Here is a 19,506-nt window from a genome sequence, read left to right on the forward strand (position 1 = left end):
CACTCTGGGAGGCAGAGGCAGGCAGATCTCTGAGTTTGAGGCTAGCCTGGTCTACAGAATGAGTTCCAGGACAGCCAGGGCTACACAGAGAAACCCTGTCTCAGAAAAAAAAAACCAAATCCAAAAAAACAAAAACAAAAAAAAAAAAAATAAAAAAGAATTAACATTTCTGAGAATAATTAGAGTGCAACAGACAAATTAAGGAAATAAAATGATGTTCCCTGAAGGGTGCTCTAGGCTGACAGGTAACTAGTGTGCAGTGACACACCTGCCTCAGAATAATTTACACAAATGCTCCAAAAAAAAAAAAAAAAGCAAACCCTGATGTCTGCTGTTCTCTAAGTAGACACCTGCATGTGGCTCTGAAGGGAAAGTTGAAGAGAATGTGCCCTGAGCATCACCATACTTCTCTAAGGACCACTTTCCTTGGTCCCTTTCATCCTGACTAGACACTGCTTTGAGGGGGCACCCGTAATCTAGGGAACCTCTGTACAGGACTCCAGGGTGATTCAGGCAAGTGACCTCACAGTTCATGAAACACTCCTCTACCATTATTTGCTTATAGGAACAGAGAATAATCTATATTTGTTAAGGAATGAAAGGATTTGAGAGTAGGGGCAAAATCTTAGCAATCCTACTTTTTAATGTTTTAACCAATAATCAAACTCATCTGAGAAGCACATGCTTCTCCTCTCTGTAGTTATCAGTGTTCTTCAGGACTCAGTTCTTCCAGTCAGCCCCTTAAACTCTGATGGTAACAGCTCAAGCCCACACTTTGGGTAGGCCTTTGCTCTCCCCATGTGGCCTTCAGTCAAGGCAAACCACAGGAAAGGCTGCATTCTTCCACCACAGCTGTTTTAGCTCAGCTCACATCTGCTCTCTCTACTGGGGCTCAGGAGGTGCCATTTCTGTGGCCTGTCCTCATACCTTGGAGAGCTCCTCTGCCTGGACTTCTGGAGGCAGAGCAGCCCCTGCTTGTGTCTTCATTGCCTCCAGTTGTTTATTTAAGGGTAACATCTCTGCCTTTGTGCGACGTTTTATTTTTTTAATTTCTTTTTCAATAGCTGATTTTTCCTTCTGTCATGGAGCAATAGAGACAATAAATGTGAATTAGCCGTTTACCTAGCACACACAGAACTTGTTTCAAGCAGGCAGTGAGCCATGCGTAGAAGAGGAATGCAAGGATTTGAGAGCAGAATCTTAGAGATCATCGTTTTTAATGTTCTAACCAGTAATCAAACTCATCTGAGAAGCACATGCTTCTCCTCTCTGTAGTTATCAGTGTTCTTCAGGACTCAGTTCTTCCAGTCAGCCCTTTAAACTCTGATGGTAACAGCTCAAGCCCACACTTTGGGTAGGCCTTTGCTCTCCCCATGTGGCCTTCAGTCAAGGCAAACCACAGGAAAGGAGGCATTCTTCCACCACAGCTGTTTTAGCTCAGCTCACATCTGCTCTCTCTACTGGGGCTCAGGAGGTGCCATGTTTGTAGCCTGTCCTCATACCTTGGAGAGCTCCTCTGCCTGGACTTCTGGAGGCAGAGCAACCCCTGCTTGTGTCTTCATTGCCTCCAGTTGTTTATTTAAGGATAACATCTTGGCCTTTGAGAGGAATTTTATTTTATTTCGGTTTTTTTTGCCAGCTGTTTTTTCCTCCTGTCATGGAGCAATGGAGACAGTAAATGTGAATTCGCTGTTTACTAGCACACACTATACTTCTTTAAGGCTGTTGACCATTCCTAGATAGAAGACACCTCTGTTATCAATGTATCTGATAGATAAAATCAGTTATGTGCCATAGGCAAAGACCCTCCAGGGATTAAAAATGTGTCAGGATCCAAAAGCATTCTCAAATGAGAACTATGTTTTCGGTTGTCAGATGAGAAACAGAGAAACAGAGTTGAGGGAACCAGTGCAAACCAGCTCGCTCTGGCTTCAGAAATGAGTTTGAAGAAGAATGCTCCATCCTAGCACCATCAGCAGGGGGCTGCAAACCCTTTACTGCTTCTTGATTTCATGTTCAATGTTCACTGTGGAACTTAAGCTTAAGATATATCATCCTAACAAGAGTTTAATTTATGGAAGGAATGGAGCTACTCATTTGTACTTCTTTCCCTTTATCTATCAGTCTCTTTTGAATTTAGCACAAGCCTCTCCTAACAACCAATCTATGTGTTATGAAAATGAAATATCTGGAACTATGAGACAAAACAAATCATCAATAAAGCTATGGCAAGTTCATCAACATAAGTAGTGTGTTTTGAGAGGTTGTGGTGTTTCCTGTTAAGATGCGAATCATCACTCACCATATATTCACCACACCTCCCACTCTACCACTCACCCTCCAAGTGAGACATCTAACTGTCATGCTTTCATCTCCCAAACTTGGAAAGGTGACTGCTGGGACTGTTCTGCCACACTTACCACTCTGGGCCCCATGACTCTGTTTTCTAGTGAAGAGACCATCGCCCTACCTGGGCAGCCTGCACTGCCTGTATTTGGCTGAGCTGTGATTGAAAAGTGCTGATGATTTCCTCCTTCTCTTGAAGCTGCTGCTTCATCAGGATGAACTCTTCCATCTCTGCAGGATGCTTATCCAACTAAAGAGGGGAAATACTCACTTAAGCAAAGTGCTTGGCGGTCTTAGATCTTTGACTTTCTCATCTGTCTTGAATACCTACCATACTCCCTTCTAATTTCTACATTATAATACAAAAAAGAATTCCATATACTAATTTTTAAAACATTATTGAATTCCTACAATTTTTCAGAAGAAGATAGATGCAATAGCAATACTGGCTTCAATATCTTTGAAGAGTCACATAGGAAAGAGACAGACCAACTTGACAGTGAACATAAAAATGTGGACAATACTTACAATGTAAGTAGGAAGATACCCTATAAACATGTTTAATGTAAACCATGGAAATCTGGATTTGCTTGGCATTAGAGAATGAAGGAGAGAATGGGGACAGTGACAGAGCTGCACCTGATGGCCTTGAGAATAGGAAAAATCCAAAACAGCAGGCAAGTGTGTGTTGTAACCCACAGCAGCCACTAACAGAAGAGCAGTGGCATTTCCCATTCTTTGGCTATAGGTGACTTCTATAGGACTTCTATAGGAAGAAAGATGAAGGCAGGGCTCACCTAGACCCTCTGATGTCTCAAACCAGAGCCACAGGCTCCATTGTTAGAGATAAATAGGCAAAACCACTTAGAAGAAACTGAGGAGTGACATCAAGATGAAGAGAACCAGAGATGTAGCTTCTGTGAGGATGTCTGCCCTGTATGGTCAAGGATGTGGACTCCAGCTCCACTGAGAGGCTGTCTGCCCTGCAGGGTCAGGGCCATGGGCTCCAGCTCCAGCACTAGGAATAATAGCTGAGGGACAGTGGTGTGTGACTGAAATTTCAATAACAGAGGGCTGAGACCGAAGGTCTGAGACTTCAAGACAGGCCTGGGCTGCATAGTGAGACCCAGCTCAAAAATGAAATGCAGAATGGAGGTAATAAAGAGGAAAGGAGAACCTATATGAATATGCTGCATACTTTGGTATCAACCAACCACATGAGGCTAGAGAAGTCTTACAATGTGAGGACTCCAAAAGTATTTCATTTTAATAATATTGTTTACTAAAAAATTTAAAGTTCAAATAAATTCATTTTTATTAGATACAATTTCATTTTGGTCTCACAACTGATGACATGACTTTATCTGTTATATCAGGTGAGATTTAAAAAAAAGATTAAAAAACTTTCTATGTGCATGTGTGTGCATGCATGAGTTTCTATGTACCACAGTTATACAGATGCCCGCAGAGCTCAGAGGGCATCGATCAGATCCTCAGGAGTTGGAGTCACAGGTGGTTGTGAACTTCCTGATGCTGATGCTGGGGACCTAACCTAGGTTGCCTACAAGAACAGTTAAAAGTGCTCTTAACCACCAAGCCATCTCTCCATCTCCTTGAGTGAGGCTTTGTAAAGGCAGTGTGTGTGAGTGTGTGTGTGTACAATGCCCAATTTATACAAATTTAGGTCAACAAATTAACGCAGTTTGAACAATTATATTTTTTTGCTGTACTTGTATGTAATATGGTACTGTGTTGATTTGAATATGGAGGTAGCATGAGTAACAGAAGTAATCAAGATAAACAAGAATAGAACATAAAGTTAATTATTTTAATTCCAATAGAATAATTCATCTAACTCAAAAGTATATTCTTTGAAGTTAAAATGAAAGACTAGTTAATTATAATTCACTCCTTTGGAATTCCTAAGCAGTATTTCACTGAAGACATTCCACCTTAGATAGTCACCTGTTGTGGAAAGTGAGTAGACTCCAGTGTTTGGCCACGACTGCTGTACCTGCTGGTACAGACCTAAGTGAAGGCTGGGAGGCAGCAGGCCATCTAGCTCCCATACATGAGTACCAAACCACAAAACAGAAGTCTACAGATTCATTTTCCTAAAACAAATCTAAATGTTTAGAAAAACAAAATTTTCTTTCACACAAAAGCAGGAATAGAAGGGAATCTAGTCAAAATGTCCCAGGATTAGTGCATACAAAGGGTTAGTCATGGCTCAGTGGCCCTGAGCTCCTGATGCTCCTGCAACAGACACAGGTTTGGTTCCCTCTCCCATCTGTAAGTGCAGCTCCTGGGGATGTGATGTCCTCTTCTACCTACATGGGCACTAAGCCTGCCTGCAGTGCAGCTATGGAGGCAAAACCATTCACACATAGACAGGATGAATAACTATGTAGGATCATTAAAAGCCAGCCATGGTGACTCGTGCTGTAATCTGAGCACCCCAGAGGCTGAGGTAAGAGGAGGGCTACAAGCTCCAGGGGAGACTGGGCTATAGGATGAGATCTTTTTGAAAAACCAGCATGGAGAGTAGGGAGCAGCACACTGTGCTCAACAAAATCAGAATTTATTTCAGAGTTGAAGATGTTCAAAAAAGTGGACAGGACATGAGAGGACAATCAGAATTAGAAAAATTCAAAGAAGTTGTAATTCATCAGGAAGCTGATATAAAAGAAAACTTATCCCAGAAGAGAAAACAAAACACAGAGCAGAATGTCTTGCGACAATAAGAAGCAGATTCTCTAAGTGTCTAATGAGCAGTCTTCATCAAGTGCTCAGCAATTGTGTCAAACAACATTACCTGCAGAGCTTCATCCTTCTGCTGGAGTTGAACATCCTTCTGACTAATAATATCCCTGAGCTCCAGAATCAACTTCTCTGCATCAGCCAGGCGATGCAGAGCGTCCTCTGGAATGCTACTATTCGATTCCATGACAATTTTTTGGGGTAATTCCTAATAATGCCACAAAAGCAAACAAAAGAATGCACAGGGAAAAACAGCCTCAGAAACTCCCACAACCTTGCCCCATCTTTTGCCCAACTCCTCTCTTTAGAACCTGAGGTCTCAATAATCCAATAAGTTAACTTTAGCATTGCAATGTAGTATTTTGTTGAACTTAAAGTATTACTAAATTAATTTATCAAAGAGGAAAATAAATGAAAGAAGGAAGAAAGGAAGGAAGGAAGGAAGGAAGGAAGGAAGGAAGGAAGGAAGGAAAGAAGTAAACAATGAAGGAAGGAAGGAAGGAAGGGAGGCAAGGATTACATACTATTAAGTGGAAGAAGCCAACATTTAGAATTAAAAGTGAACTGCAGACTGGAGATGTGGCTTAGGTGGTGAAGGGTGAAGGGAAGGCCTTGTGTGACTGCACTAAGGCCTGCTTTCAACTCCCAACATTCTACCACCCAGTGTGGCACCACACAGCTATGATCCCAACATGCAGAAAGCACAGGCTGGGAGATTAGGAGTCCAAGCCAACTCTGGCTAGCCTCATAGCAAGTTTGAAGCCAGACTGGGATACCTGAGACCCTGTCTTAAACAAAATAAGCAAATGAAATAAAAATGAAAGATACTATTTAAAAAAATAAATAGAAAACTTTCCTTAACCATTTGGCTTTCAAAAAGCTAACGGACTTCTGATTCATTAAGGGTCACAAATAAAGTAAACTAAGAGAAAGTGGAAGGTGAATTTATAGAAGTGAATAGATGTTTCCTTTACTCCTTTGCCCTGTGTGGGAGACCAGACTATGGGAAACCAGACCTTCAACAGCTCCCACCATGAGAATCCACTGACCCTTTGTCGGGAGCCAAGCCACCCCGTCCTTCACGCAAGGCTGATCATGAGAACCAATTGGTCCATAGCTTGGCTGAACACCTGGGGTTGTCTAGGCGGACCCAGCATTCCAGAAAAACCACAAGATGTTTCAAGCCTGCAGTCAGCATCCGCCCCAGCTGTTCTTCCCTCTTTCTGGGCCTTTATCATTCCCCCTCAGCCTCTCCCTATTTCCTCTCACTGTGTGCTTATAATCAGGCTTTCAGTTTTCATTAAAAAGACCTTGACAACCCTTTGCTTGGACTTGCTCCCTTTCTCTCGCCCATTTCTCTTTCAGGCTTGGTCCTCCTCGACCCCCCGCCCCAAATAACTAGGTCCCACTGGACAGTATACCCCTGAAAGAGAAGTAATGTTCCCAAGGAGGGAGACAAGGAGGAGGACTTCTTAGGATAAAGATCCCAGCAGGCTAAGCAGACAACAGAGCTCTCCAAGCTCATCAGAAACGTGGATCCATCCCCACAGCTCTCTGGCTGACAATCCTCAGCAGAGGATCATTTATAGAGCTGCGATTCTTTTTGTTGGTAAGTGTCATCACATCTGCTTAGCACGAGGGAGGCTGCTCATACCCCTCTAGCTTAAGCTATTCTCCGCAGAAGAGCATGGGATGTGAGTCCTATCAGTGTGGATGCAACAGAGCTACTCACAGCTTCTGAGGAAGCCATCAATGTCCAGTCAGTGTAATTTCCTGATAATTCATGCAAAACATTATTTGCTAATCCCGACGATTGGCTCAGCATCTCTGCAGGTGAAACAGAAAAGAAAACGCAAGGATCAGTAGAGGAAGACACTGGTGGCTAGAGCATGAGCAAAGCAGGCAGGTGCTAGATGCTGACCCATGTCATCTATGTGAAAGGAGGCACATGTGACGGTGGGACATGCTGAATGCAGTGTGCAGCCAGGCAGTGTGCACAGGGCAGACCCTGTCCTGTGCAGGTCCCATATTATAAGCCCTGTCACTTGGATCAATGTGAGACATGGAATGCAAGAAAATAATCCTCAAATATAAAGACATAAAGGTCAAGTAAGTCTTAAAGGCCGTCTTTAATGCCCGGTCTTTCATTATAGTTCCATTTATAAGCAAAAATCTTAAGTTTTCCTTCATCAAGATTTATATTTTTCTGATTTTTCAACTAAACGCCAGGATTCAGTGACGTTTCTCTGTTTTGTGTCCTGGACTCCTGCTCTTTCATGTAGCTTTCCTAACAAACCATGTGATTTCAGTGAAGTCACTGTTCAGAAAACACTGTAAACCTTTATATTAGTGAGTGGCTGAAAGCAGTACCTCATGCTTGTTCTACAAGGAATTAGAAAAAGGAAACAAAAAGCAACATAAGCAGGAAAAAGGGGGGAAAGCTTAGAACATAAATGAGAAAATAGAAAATTCAAACGAAGGCAGTTCTTAGAAGAGGTGAGCATAAAGACAATAGAGCATGAGTATTGTTAACTGACATCACAACATCAGTACTGACCTGGCATACATCAAGAGAGGAGAGAGAATGGGGAAGCTTAGATAAGAAAATACAAATATTCTTACATCCATAAATTCATAAAAGTAGGTAAAATGAGCCAACGCCTTAGAAGATACAAACTATCAAATTTCAAGCAAAAAGATCTGAATACATTCAATGGAATATATAGGAGTAATCTCTGTCTCTCTATATACACACACACACACACACAGACACAGACAGACACAGACACACACACACACACACACACACACTATAAAACTGAGTTAATACAATAACTAAGGATTGAATGATACCATATATATATATATATATATATATATATATATCACTTCAAGAAGACAGGAAGCAGCATTGCAATTTATGTCACAGGTTCAGCAATACTAACTCGAATAGAAAGGACATTGCTAAGAAGACAAGTAGCCAGCAGTCCACATGCTCATACCAAAACATTCAAGTTCTTGAACATAATATAAGCCCATCAAGCACAGCAATCCATAGAAGGCTCATGCCTGAAGAAATGGCAGGGTACACAGAGAATATGCATGAGGAGGCAGTGCCAGGAAGGAAGAGCTGGGAAAACAGGGGTCACGCGACAAGAAGTCAATCTGAAGAAGCTCTTCTGGGCAAGGCTAAAACGACTCACAGTGGGGTCTGCAGAGTTGATCAGAGGTTAAGAGCACCAGCTGCTCTTCCAGAGGCCCACAGTTTGCCTCTCAGTACCCACGTGGCTGCTCACAACTGTCTGTAGCTCTAGTCCTAGGGGATCTGATGTCCTCTTCTGACCTCTTCAGGCACTGCATGCAGTTGGCGTACAGACATCCATGCAGGCAAAATGTGCACACACATAAAATAAAATGGACAACTATTTAAACAATAACACATTTTAAATTCACAAAATAAGTTAAAGCCACAAGAGAGAAATGTAATTCAAATAAAAATGTACCTATTAGTCTACACTGACAAGCACATTTTAAAAGGAATGAATTGCTTTACACATTAATTCCAAAATATTAACATAACAAGATCCACCTTAGGAAGCCAATTTTATTTCCACCCTCACCTGGCTATATGCCCCTGTCAATTGTCACGATATAACAGCCCTCAGATGTGATCACCTTGCCTCTGTAGGCCTCTTCCTGCAAACCCATAACCCAAGGTTATGGCATATACCAGGGAAACCGAAAACAGGACATTCTAAAAACACTTCTCTGATGTTCTTCAAGGGAAAGCACAATAGCAAACCAAAGGCTAGGTCAAGTGAGACTGTGTTGATAAAACCCAAAATAGGGTGTCAGAATGAACTCAGAGCGGGAAGGGACCTCAGTGGGGAAAACGGTGTAATATAAGTGAGCTCTCCCTGTAGTTAGTTAATGGCCCTGCACTAACACTTATTTGAAAACTATGTAAATGCTCATGTAAAGAGACATTAGTAAAAGAATATACAATATCTCTGAATTAATCTTTGTAAGTTCTAAAATCTTTACTTCATGTGCATGGGTGCTTGGCTTGTATGTCTAGACTATGCATCTACACATCTTCATGCAGTGCCCACAAAGGCCAGCACAGTCTTTGGATCCCATGGAGTTACAGGCAGTTGTGAGCTACCACATGGGTGCTGGGAACTGAGCCTAGGTCTTCTCAAAAAGTAGCCAGTGCTTTTAATTACTTTCCCATTTCTCCAGCCCCTAATTTTCTTAACTTATAAGTAATCTGATTTAATTTGCTTTTATAACTATTTTGTTACATAGTGAGAGGAATGGTGCTTGCTAGTCCCTATACTCTATAAAATATTAATGCAGTGACAGAAAAGACTGAAATGGAACTGAAGTGAAACTGTGGTGAATTTTATATTCTGTGTTTAAGTGATATCTGGACTTTGAAAACTCCCAAAAGGGAGAAATATAAAGGCAATTTCCATCTTCCTGCTCAGGATAATAATGCTTAGGGTAGCCATGGACCTCAACAAAGATGCTGTTCCTGCTTGGGGTAATCATGGTTAAGGTAGACAACTATTCTAACATTTTGAAAAACCTAATGAATGTATGCATCTAGATAATGATCAGTCAACAGCTGATAACAGAGGAAAGCCCAGACATTATGACTTTCATGATGAAAGAACATAACCACTTTCTACAGTCTTAACAAAGGATTAAAAACTCAGATCATGCCACCTGTCCTGTTACCCTTTGCAGAAAATGCAGAGGACAGAGGAACACTGAATTTTCTAGACAGTGTCCAACTCCACAGGACCCATGTTCCTCAATACGGAGCTGAAAGGGAAAAGACAAGAAATATATCAAGCTTTAAAAGAGCAAGATTCCAATCTGGATAATAAAACTATAAGGAAACCACAATGTGATTATTTTAGAAAGTAGTAGTGGCTATAAACGGGATAGGGAACATGGAAGGGCTTCTAGAATGATCAAGTTATATTTGTTATGGTAACTTAAACACCCTAAGCTTGTGTTTAAAGCCATCCATTAGGAAGTTTTTATTGATAGCTGTACAGTCCACATGGAATATATTGGGATTTAAGCTTGCAGTAGATAGTAATCGCTTAGGGTGATTAGCATATTCATAAGTGAGTTTTCAGACTTAAAGCCAGGCTTGGTTACACATCCTGACCTATAAACCCTTAATTAGTTGGCTGCTTTCCATCACTTTTAGTTGGGATACCCCAAGTTCACTGGAAATCCACTGGACTGCATGCCTGCCCACCCCGCATGCACTCAGGGCAGCTTGCCCTGTGGTATACTACTTTTAGGATTAAGGAGAAAAAATGGTGAAACCGCAGGCTCAGGATTCCTCAACTGCTTTGTAGCTTTAGGCTTTTTTAAAGAAATAAAAACAGTGTGTTAGGGTGCGGTCATGTGTATACATTCTCACCCAGAGCACTATACCTTAAACACCCTGCACATGATCATTAAAACATAAGAAGGGCTGACTGAAGAAAATCTAGAGGTGGATGTGAAGGGGATGGCATGGCAGAAAAGCACCATCCTGGAGCTGAGTGGCAGCTTTCTGCTACAGCTCCTAAGGCATTTTACCTTGTCAGTGCCGCTTCCTTCATCTCAGGATGAAGAATATTGAGGACCACTAATGTGAGTCCATGAGCCAAGCATGGCTTCTGTAACTGGAACTAAGGAATGAAAGGCATCTTTCACAGCTGAGAGCTTTGTATAACTCAAAGGCTAGGAACCCAAGGTCATGAAAGCTAAATGGAGCGAGATTGTTCTCTATGACTTGTCATCCCTAACCACAGAGACCAAAGTATATAACATGTACAGGAATAGAAGCAAAATAATCACACAGCAGAAGGGTGTGCCTCTGTGTGTGCACTCCCATGCCTTTCTCTGAAATCTGAGTCACATGCCCACAAGTCACTGCGACACTCATGTGCATCTCTTGCATTTTTGATTGGCTCTTTGTGGTTTTAATTTCTTAATTTTCAAAGTGACCTACAACCAGATTGAAGAGGTAATAGGACAGTATTGCTACAACAGCTAGAAAATCCATATTCGAGATTATGATAGACCTTTACAAGCAAAAATAACATTTCATAATACAAAAAGAAAAAATCCCTGATTTTTACTAACTTAGAAATAATTGGTACCTACAGCATATATACCACTGCCTACCAAGCAATGCTCCAGGCCTTTACATAGAACATATTTATCTCCATTGTTTAAATAATTTTATCCCAAAACACTAAAAAGAAAATACAATCAGTAGCTCTAATTTTAAGACAAGTAAACTATGATGTAGACAATTTAAGTAATTTGTCCACTACCGCAATTCTACAAACTTCTTGGCTGGTGGGGATACAGGAAAGGCACCCTGTTTTCTGAGTAACTCCCTCAGCCCACACTCTTCATCCAGGATGAAAGCAGGGATGTGGGGGTGGGGGGACACCACGTTAACTGTGATGTGGTGACCTTATTTTCCTTAGTACATAAGCTAAAATAATAATTCATGGTAGTACACCCTCAGGTAACTTGTTTTTCCACACACAGGCTCCCACAGATATAAAAGAACCATGTTGGGAAAAGGAACTAAGTTGAAACACAAAAAATATCACATATATTCAATCTATATTTTATAGAGAGACTGACAGCAATTTTACATAGTATCTTTTATAATTTGTGCATGAAGTTTCATGGCATTGAACTTTATGTGTATGAATGTTCTGTCTGCATGTACACCTGCAAGCCAGAAGAGGGCACCAGATCCCATTATGGATGGTTGTGAGCTAAGGTGGTTGCTGAGAATTGAATTCAGAGTTTCTACTGTTAGCACATGAATAGTCACAATACTTTACTTTGAGCCCTTCATGTTTAGCTCAGAGCTGCTGTATAATGTTAAGTGGCAAAAAGATGTACTATGACTCCCATGGGAGGGAAGTATGTGCTACTGGCAGTGAGAATGTGTCTTAGGGGCAAATCAGCTACAGAATTTTTGGAGTGGGAAATGGAGAAGGAGGTAAGCATTGTACTGTGCATTATACCCTTTGGTTTTGAATTTCCTTTGATCAAGAGCACATATAACTGAGCCAGGCAGAGGCAACCCAAGCCTTTAATCTCAGCACTTGGGAGGCAGAGGCATGGGGATCTCTGAGTTTGAGGCCAACATGGTCCACAGAGCCAGTTTCAGGACATCCAGGGATATCTGGAACGATTGAAAACAAAAATAAAAACAAAAAAGCACATATAATTGACCCTAAAATAAGAGGATTTCTCATTTTCTTCATCACCTCATAAAGTATTCTTCATAAAGGGCGGGCTGTAGCTTAGGAACATGTCTAAGATTCTGAGTTTGAGTTCCAGCCCGGAGGAGGGCAAGGGGATTTGATGTAGCCCAGTCTGGGTTGTCACTAACAGACAGTGTGTAATGAGCACCGATGTGCCACAAATAACTTATTTCTAGTAGGTAACCAAGGGAAGTTAATGATATATTTTATAAATAAGCATAAGAGCAATATCTCTTTAACCCACATGGGTTGGGGTGTCAGGAAAAAGAAGTGAACTTTAAAGTCAATCAGAAAGTTAACAGGAAAATCTTCTAATGATGATTACTTTTAGGAAGGAATATATTACAGTTGAATGGAAATTCCCACACCTCAAACATTGTGGAAATCTTCAGAAATGTTGACCATTATCTTGAGAAACCAAGAGGGGCTTTTTATGTCATCTTCAAATTCTGTTGTGAGCCTTGTGGGCCTGATCTTTTTTTCGTTTAATTCTATTGTACTTTGTATATTTTATAATCTGTGATGTATTTTCAGAAGTATTCTTACACTATCCAACTTAACATAAAATCTATTTAATCAATATATTACGAATATGTTCACGATGTTTTCCCTATAGCATATGCAATTAAAAATGTTCAGAAACTACTTCTGTAGTCAAACAAATGTAAGCACAGTGAGGACGAAAGCATTAAAGCAGGATCAAGGAAGTAAAAGCAGTGTAATCAACACATAATGCTTCAAGCCTGGGCTGCCTGCCTGGAAGCAAGACATCTACCACTTGGGTACACTTTTAACTTCTGAAAGTTTTGAGTTACTTCAACTTTTTTTTCCAGTGACTACTCCAAGTCGTCTCATTTAGGAAATGTTTCCTAACAGAACATTTCCTAAATCTTTCCCTTTACATCTGATCATCCAAATCTTATTAACTCATCTTTCTTTCTTTCTTTCTTTCTTTCTTTTTTTTTTTTTGGTATAGAATAGAGGTTATTCAGGGTAGAGGTTGGAAGTTAGTGGTATAGTGGAAGTAGAGAAAGGCAGAGAGAGAGAGAAAGAGGGAGGGAGAGAGAGAGAGAGGGGGGGGGGGGAGAGAGAGAGAGAGAGAGAGAGAGAGAGAGAGAGAGAGAGAGAGAGAGAAGAGAGTAGAAGTAGAGAATGGAGAAGTGGAGGCCGGCCATGACCACGTGGAGAAAGAGGGGAGGGGAGGAGAGCCCAAGGGGTAGAGAGGTGAGAGTGGGATGGAAGAGAGCGAAGAGAGCTTAACTCATCTTTCTAGACAGGCCTCCACACTTTGTTATAAACTCTTCCACAGTTCATCTTGCTGTGTTCCTCTCCCCACAGGCCAACTGCGGGGCTTTAAATAAACCAGTCAAATATTTCCTTCAATCGCCCTGGGGCTCGCCCTCCTGTTCCCATTCCTGCGAAGCATCAGCAAACCCAGGACACCTGGCCAAACCAAGGTTTTTATCCTCCAGAACTCCCTTCGAGGTTCCCTCCCTTCAGGATCATCTCTCCCTCATCTTCCCAACCCATTAGAGGATCACTCGTGGGCCTCCGACCGCAGTAACAGCGACAGCACAACACTAAGTTTGTTCAGGGCCCTAGCCAGCACAGGGCTGGGGTAGGTTGTCTCTAGCGTCCCCTGCTCCGTGCCCAGGCTGGGTTTCCCAGGCCGCTGGGACACAGGGCCGTTGGCCCTTGTTCGGTAGCCCGCGGCAGGGCCGTTGCAGAGCTCCCAGCTGAGCTTGCGGATCCCACTCACCTGCAGGTGGCCGTGGCCGTCCCGGACACCTCTGGACGCCCCCCACCCCCCCTAAACTAAGCCACATCAGCTCAGGTAACCCAAGCACTAAGCACTACACCACCATCAATGGACCAGCCCCAGGAGCCAACCACTAACCATGAGAGAGGGAAGGCTGGTTTAAAGAGTCTACCTATTGGAGCTGAGCGCAGGCGTTACCATGGCGATCAGGCACGCCTTGTTTGTAACTAAATGTGTCACAATGACAGAAAGCAACCAATGCCCTAAAGTCTTCCACTTCCTTAAAGACATAAGCAAAGGATTCTAAGAGGGAAATGCAGGGCAAACTCATATGGTGGGTAGTGACCCAGAAGAAGATCCCAGAAGGCCTGAAGTCACCAAAAGCAGTGGGCATTTGGCCAAGATCAGGTGTTTGCTGTATGGGTTGGAAGTTCCGGTTTACCCTAATTTCTCACCTCCCGCTGTTCCTTCTAAGGACTTTGTCCTCAGCTTCTGAGGAGACTTTGGACTAGGGGCACCAGCTGCTAATATTTGGGATTGTGTGAGAACCAATCCTGAGTAGAGCCTGAAAGCTGATCGTTCCACTGCAAATAAAAAACGAAACTAGCCAAACAGCAATTGAGTAACGGAACTCCTACTACAACCTGACGTCACTGGGCATCTCTAAGGATGTGAGGGTAAGAGACAATAGTGAAGAGTTGAAAAGTTCCCCTAAGGATGCGGCCCTTCAGTTGGGATGAGCAAGCTGAGATTTATGGGTCAGGCCCTGTGAGGAGTCCGTGAGGAGCTCCAACAAGAAACAGAAAGCACTCATCAAGAGCTCCTTCACCCTAAAAGAGAGGCAGGGAATGGAAACCCATCTAACTCCTAATGATTCAGACAGTTTTTATAAGAATGTTAATATGAATTTATTGAATCTCATTTTATGGCAAGCACTTAGCCCACTAGATTTGCAATCTCATCCTAATGAATGCAACCTTTGAGGCCCAAGTAGTAGCATAGTAAGGCATCTCCTAGCTGCTCATTTAAAATTATGGATCCTATATTTACTATATCTTTTGCCACCTAATATAACATTGATTTATCTTAATGTCTCATATCTAGTTTATTATAAGAAATCCTGTGACTTGTCTCTTTTGATCTCTGTTCTATCTCTATGTCCCTGAATATTATACAGCAGGGTACTCGATGTCCTCTTGAATCAATACAAAATGTGTGATTATCTTCAATGTGTGATGCAATAAACTTAAAGATACTAATGTATACTCGGTTTTGAGGGGGGGGGGGACAGAACCGGGATATGAAATAAACTTTATCTCTCTGTATACTTACCTACATTTAGCTTTAGAATAAATGTTTCAGTTTTAGGAAAATTATATCTCCTTACTGAAGAAGTTAGGAAATTATCTGGTAGGTGTGGCTTCCCCTCCCCTTGGGTAAGTCTAGACTGGACATTCACAGAAAACTGCAGTGAACACAAGGAAAACAGAGGAAATGTGGAGAGGTTAGAGCTGAGCTGACCTGAAGCGCCTTCAGAAATCAAAGGACTGGAGATGATTTGAACTGCAATTCAACTGCAGAACATTGGCTCTGAGAGGCCAAGCTAGTAAAAGGTAATTCAGGAATTGTCTAGAAGTATATGGTACACATTACTTTAATCCCAACAAGCCTTTAATCCCAGCACTTGGGAGTCAGAGAGACAGGCAGCTCTCTTGAGTTTGAACCCAGTTTGGTCTATACATGGTGATTCTCAGTCAGCCAGGGCTGCTGCGAAGATCAGCCTGTGTCTCTCTCAAAAGCAAATAGTTAGGAATTAACACAGAAAATGACAGTGAAGATGGGGAGGAGGTAAGTACAGGTGAAAGGATAGAAAATAATACAGCCTAACTCTAATGACCCCAAGAAGTCAGAAGTTTAAAATGCTATCTTGCTTTGTTAGAAGCTAGGTAAAAGGTCACATTCCAGAGCCCGCCCTTTTTTTTTAGAGCTAGCAGAAAGGCCTTGAATAGGTGATCCTGGCCCCATAAGGTAACTGGAAATGGGCTAAGCTTATCTTGCTTCTGTAAACTGCTTACACCATTACCCCTATACAGGAGTTCACGCAGCTATAGACATTCAAGAAAATAGGAAACTAGTTGGTCCACTGAGCATGGGCTCTGATAATTTAAACTGATTGGCCTAAAAACTATGGAGTGGTAAAAATCGATTGACTCGAATTTTGCGGGCTCTCCATGCTAAGAAATGATTGGTTTGTGATTCGCTGGCTTTGTCGTAAACTTATAAAAGGTGTCTCATTTCAGCACTTGTGGTCCACAGTCCTCTAACCCTGCACAGTGTACAGCTGTGAAACCTAGAATTCTGGAATAAAGAAATCCTCATGTTATTGCATCAAGACTGTTTCTCGCGAGTGATTTGGGTGTCGCCTTCCGGGGCATGTAGTGCTGGGGCATCCTTGGTTTTTGGGATATCTTACATTTTCTTGGTGCATTGGCTGGGAAGTGCGATTTCCCTTCACACTCGAGAACCGCTTGGAGGTAAAGGGGTGTGTGTGTGCCGTCGATGTCTTTGTTCTTAATGTCCTGAGTTTCTGAGTGTGGTGCTGCTGTGTATGTGTCTTGGTTTCTGTTGACAGAAAGGAGTAGACGTGGAATCCTACTCCATGGTTTGTCCGCAGCTGCCACTGTGGGCCATAAGGACTCAGCGGCTGCGGAAAGGGATGCAGGGCCACAGGCTGCAACCCTGGATGATGCTCCAAGGGTGAGAGACAGTCAGGAGAGCCTGACTGTGGTTTTTCAGAATGAAGGGGACGGAGTGCACCTTCTACCAAAAAAAGAGTGGACGCGGGATCCCACTCTGTCAGAAGTTGCATTTTGCTGTTTGTTTAAGTCCAGACACGGACTAGTGTGTTTGGAATACTTGTTAGTTTTGTGTGTCTTTGTTTACAGTTTGACCACTAGAGCTTTTTGTTTTTGCTTGCAAACTTCTGGGGCTCAGAGAGTTTGTCTGGTGCAGTGTGTTCAACTGGCTGTGGCTAGTATCAAGACTGCAGGGTTCTGGAGGAAGCTTTAGACCTGGCAGAGAATTAAATAAGGCTCTCTTCCATCTGTCCTCTGGTCCCTGCAGTTTGTGCAGGGACACCTGGTGTCTGAAACTGGGCAAATAGTGTGATTTTCCTTGCTCTGTGTTCTTGATTCTAGAGGACTGATGGTGGCAGGGTCAGGCTTTCTATGTGGTGTTGTTTTGTATCGTGTTTTGTGTTCTTGGACTTAGACGGATGATATTATTTTGACTTTGGCTGAAAAGCAACTGCCTGTGGCGCCCAAATAAGGTCATGTGACTCAAGCCCACCAACTTACAACAAAAAGAGAGACAAAATACTTGGACTCTGACACCCCCTGGTGGGGAAAATAAGTCTCGACAAGACGCTCAATGTGGCAGGTGTGAGAATTTTGGGTTTAAGTTGGTACAAATGGTTTATTTCTTTTATTTTAAATTGTTTAAATTATTATGATCAAGGTGATGATAAACTTTGTGGTTATATTGTTCCTCAGGGAGAGAGAGGTCAAAATAAGGGAGACCTCCAGAAGATTAGATTCTAAAATATCAAATGAAAAATCTGTCTTTGTGATACTAAAATCTTGTTTTGAGATTTACATTACAGAAAATGCCAGTCCCCTTCATATCTCAACATCCATGTTCAGATTAAAGAAACGGTCTTTCTAGAGAATATAGAAATGGTCAGATTTAAAACAGGGAGAAAATAAAATTAATTTCATTTGATAAAAATCTTTATAATTGGTATTAAGTTCTTATTTGATACAGGTTTTATTTTGATACAAAATCAAGGTTTTCATTGGTATAAATACTAAATTTGAAAGTACAGGATTTAATCCCAGTTCTTTGTTATTATTACTGATCTGAGATGTTTAAGCCTATGAGTTTAGGGCTAAATAGAAATATAAGGCTTTGAGTTTATTGTTAGGGTGTTTTCTAGGTTTTAATCAGAAATAGCTGAAGATAGTTTCACAGACAACAGTCCACATTAATTTACATAGATAGTTGGTTTTCAAAAATGTCAAAAATCCATGGAATATGGTATTTAAGTCTTAAAAATTGTATTAAGCTTTCTATATATTTTCAGTTAATATTGGTCACTCTTAGATTTCTGATGGTATTGAAGACTTTTAGTCCAAGCTGTTTAATCATGAGAAAGCTGATATAGATTTAAATAAATGATTTTCAGGTGACATAAAATTTAAAGCCAGGATATAAGTCCATTCTTACAATGTTAATTCTTAAGTTGTATTGCCATATTCTTAAGCCATATTGGGGCGTCTTGCCACATGGTAGGAACTTGACATTGGCCAAGGACAACCCCTGGCTTCAGGCAGGAATCTGACGTTAGTACTTAATAGGGACGTAGGTTACAGTAGGAATTTTTATCCTAGGGTGGAGCACAAAGAGTGTACTTGACATTGGTCAAGGTGAACATTTCCCAGCCTTTGTTGAGCAAGGATTCCTTTGCTAGTCAGGATCCTGCTCCACCTAGGGTGGAGAAGCTCGGAGTGAAGGTTAAGATCTTTGTTCCACCAGGTCTATGAATTCCTAAATTAAGCAGGTGACCCATCCAACTGCCTGAGTAGTAGAGTCAAGGACTGCCAGACGACTTCGCCAGAACTCAGTCTGGGGTCTGGGGGGAAGGGCTTGCCCAAACTGTTCAACCCAGTTCATAGTAACTGCAGTTAGCTACAGAATACAACAGTCTTTTAAGATAATACAGATGTAAAGGGTTCTGTTTAATTGACAGGGATGATAAACTAGGTGTTATGTCTATCTTATAGTTTATAATTTATAATTATGCTCAATTGATATTTAGAGAGGACCACAGAGTGGAGCAGGAGAGGACCTGAGATGACCTATCCTGATACCATGGTAGCTCTTTCACTAAGGGTATATTTCCCAAGAGACTCATCAATCTCTTTGAGACTGTTTTATTTGTAATACAGGAAGCCAAAAGGATTACCCCCTCAGACAAAAGGTAAGAGGCACCTAAAAGACCAACACACCAGACTACATTGGCAGGTCTCGAGGGTATGGCAGCCCACAAATTTGGCCAAGGTATGTAAGGGTGAGCAGGAACCAGATGAGTCACATACAGCTTTTCTAGAGCAGCTCATAGAGGCATTCTGCCAATATACATGCTATGACTCCAGGGGCAAGGAATATAAAGCTACCATGACAATGGCTTTTATAGACAGGGATAGTAGAGATATCAGGAAAAAGCTTCAGAGGCTAGTGGTGCAGGCTACTGAGAAAGTCTGTAGAAGGTTTTAG

General features: G+C 41.8%; 4 protein-coding genes across 19 annotated transcripts in view; 1 reads left to right on the forward strand and 3 right to left on the reverse strand.

The window, feature by feature from the left end:
- LOC127665816 (golgin subfamily B member 1-like) overlaps window positions 1–1,643 on the reverse strand; it is a 59,257-nt gene extending 57,614 nt beyond the window's left edge. Inside the window, exons 1-2 of the mRNA XM_052158395.1 lie at window positions 1,503–1,643; window positions 928–1,077 (exon numbers count right to left, since the gene is read on the reverse strand). Coding sequence (XP_052014355.1) covers window positions 928–1,077; window positions 1,503–1,592 — 240 coding nt within the window. The 5' untranslated portion in view covers window positions 1,593–1,643. The remainder of the gene's footprint in view (window positions 1–927; window positions 1,078–1,502) is intronic.
- The window catches only part of Golgb1 (golgin B1), a 247,039-nt gene extending 232,823 nt beyond the window's left edge, over window positions 1–14,216 (reverse strand). For 2 of the 6 annotated variants that reach the window (XM_052158350.1, XM_052158344.1), the window contains exons 1-2: window positions 14,173–14,216; window positions 8,310–8,460 (exon numbers count right to left, since the gene is read on the reverse strand). Coding sequence is in view for 3 of the 6 variants with exons in the window: in XM_052158353.1 (XP_052014313.1) it covers window positions 5,162–5,293 (132 nt within the window). In the remaining 3 variants the exon portion in view is untranslated. Of the gene's footprint in view, window positions 1–5,161; window positions 5,297–6,838; window positions 6,863–8,309; window positions 8,461–14,172 lie in introns of those variants that run through there. The other 4 variants (XM_052158353.1, XM_052158349.1, XM_052158343.1 and 1 more) reach the window with 3 other exon arrangements.
- Window positions 1–19,506, forward strand: part of Eaf2 (ELL associated factor 2) — a 1,192,577-nt gene that overhangs the window by 1,084,522 nt on the left and 88,549 nt on the right. The window lies entirely within an intron of this gene.
- The window catches only part of Iqcb1 (IQ motif containing B1), a 228,264-nt gene that overhangs the window by 157,088 nt on the left and 51,670 nt on the right, over window positions 1–19,506 (reverse strand). The window lies entirely within an intron of this gene.

The sequence above is a fragment of the Apodemus sylvaticus genome, chromosome 15 (genome assembly GCF_947179515.1).
Source record: "Apodemus sylvaticus chromosome 15, mApoSyl1.1, whole genome shotgun sequence".
Lineage (NCBI taxonomy): Eukaryota > Metazoa > Chordata > Mammalia > Rodentia > Muridae > Apodemus > Apodemus sylvaticus.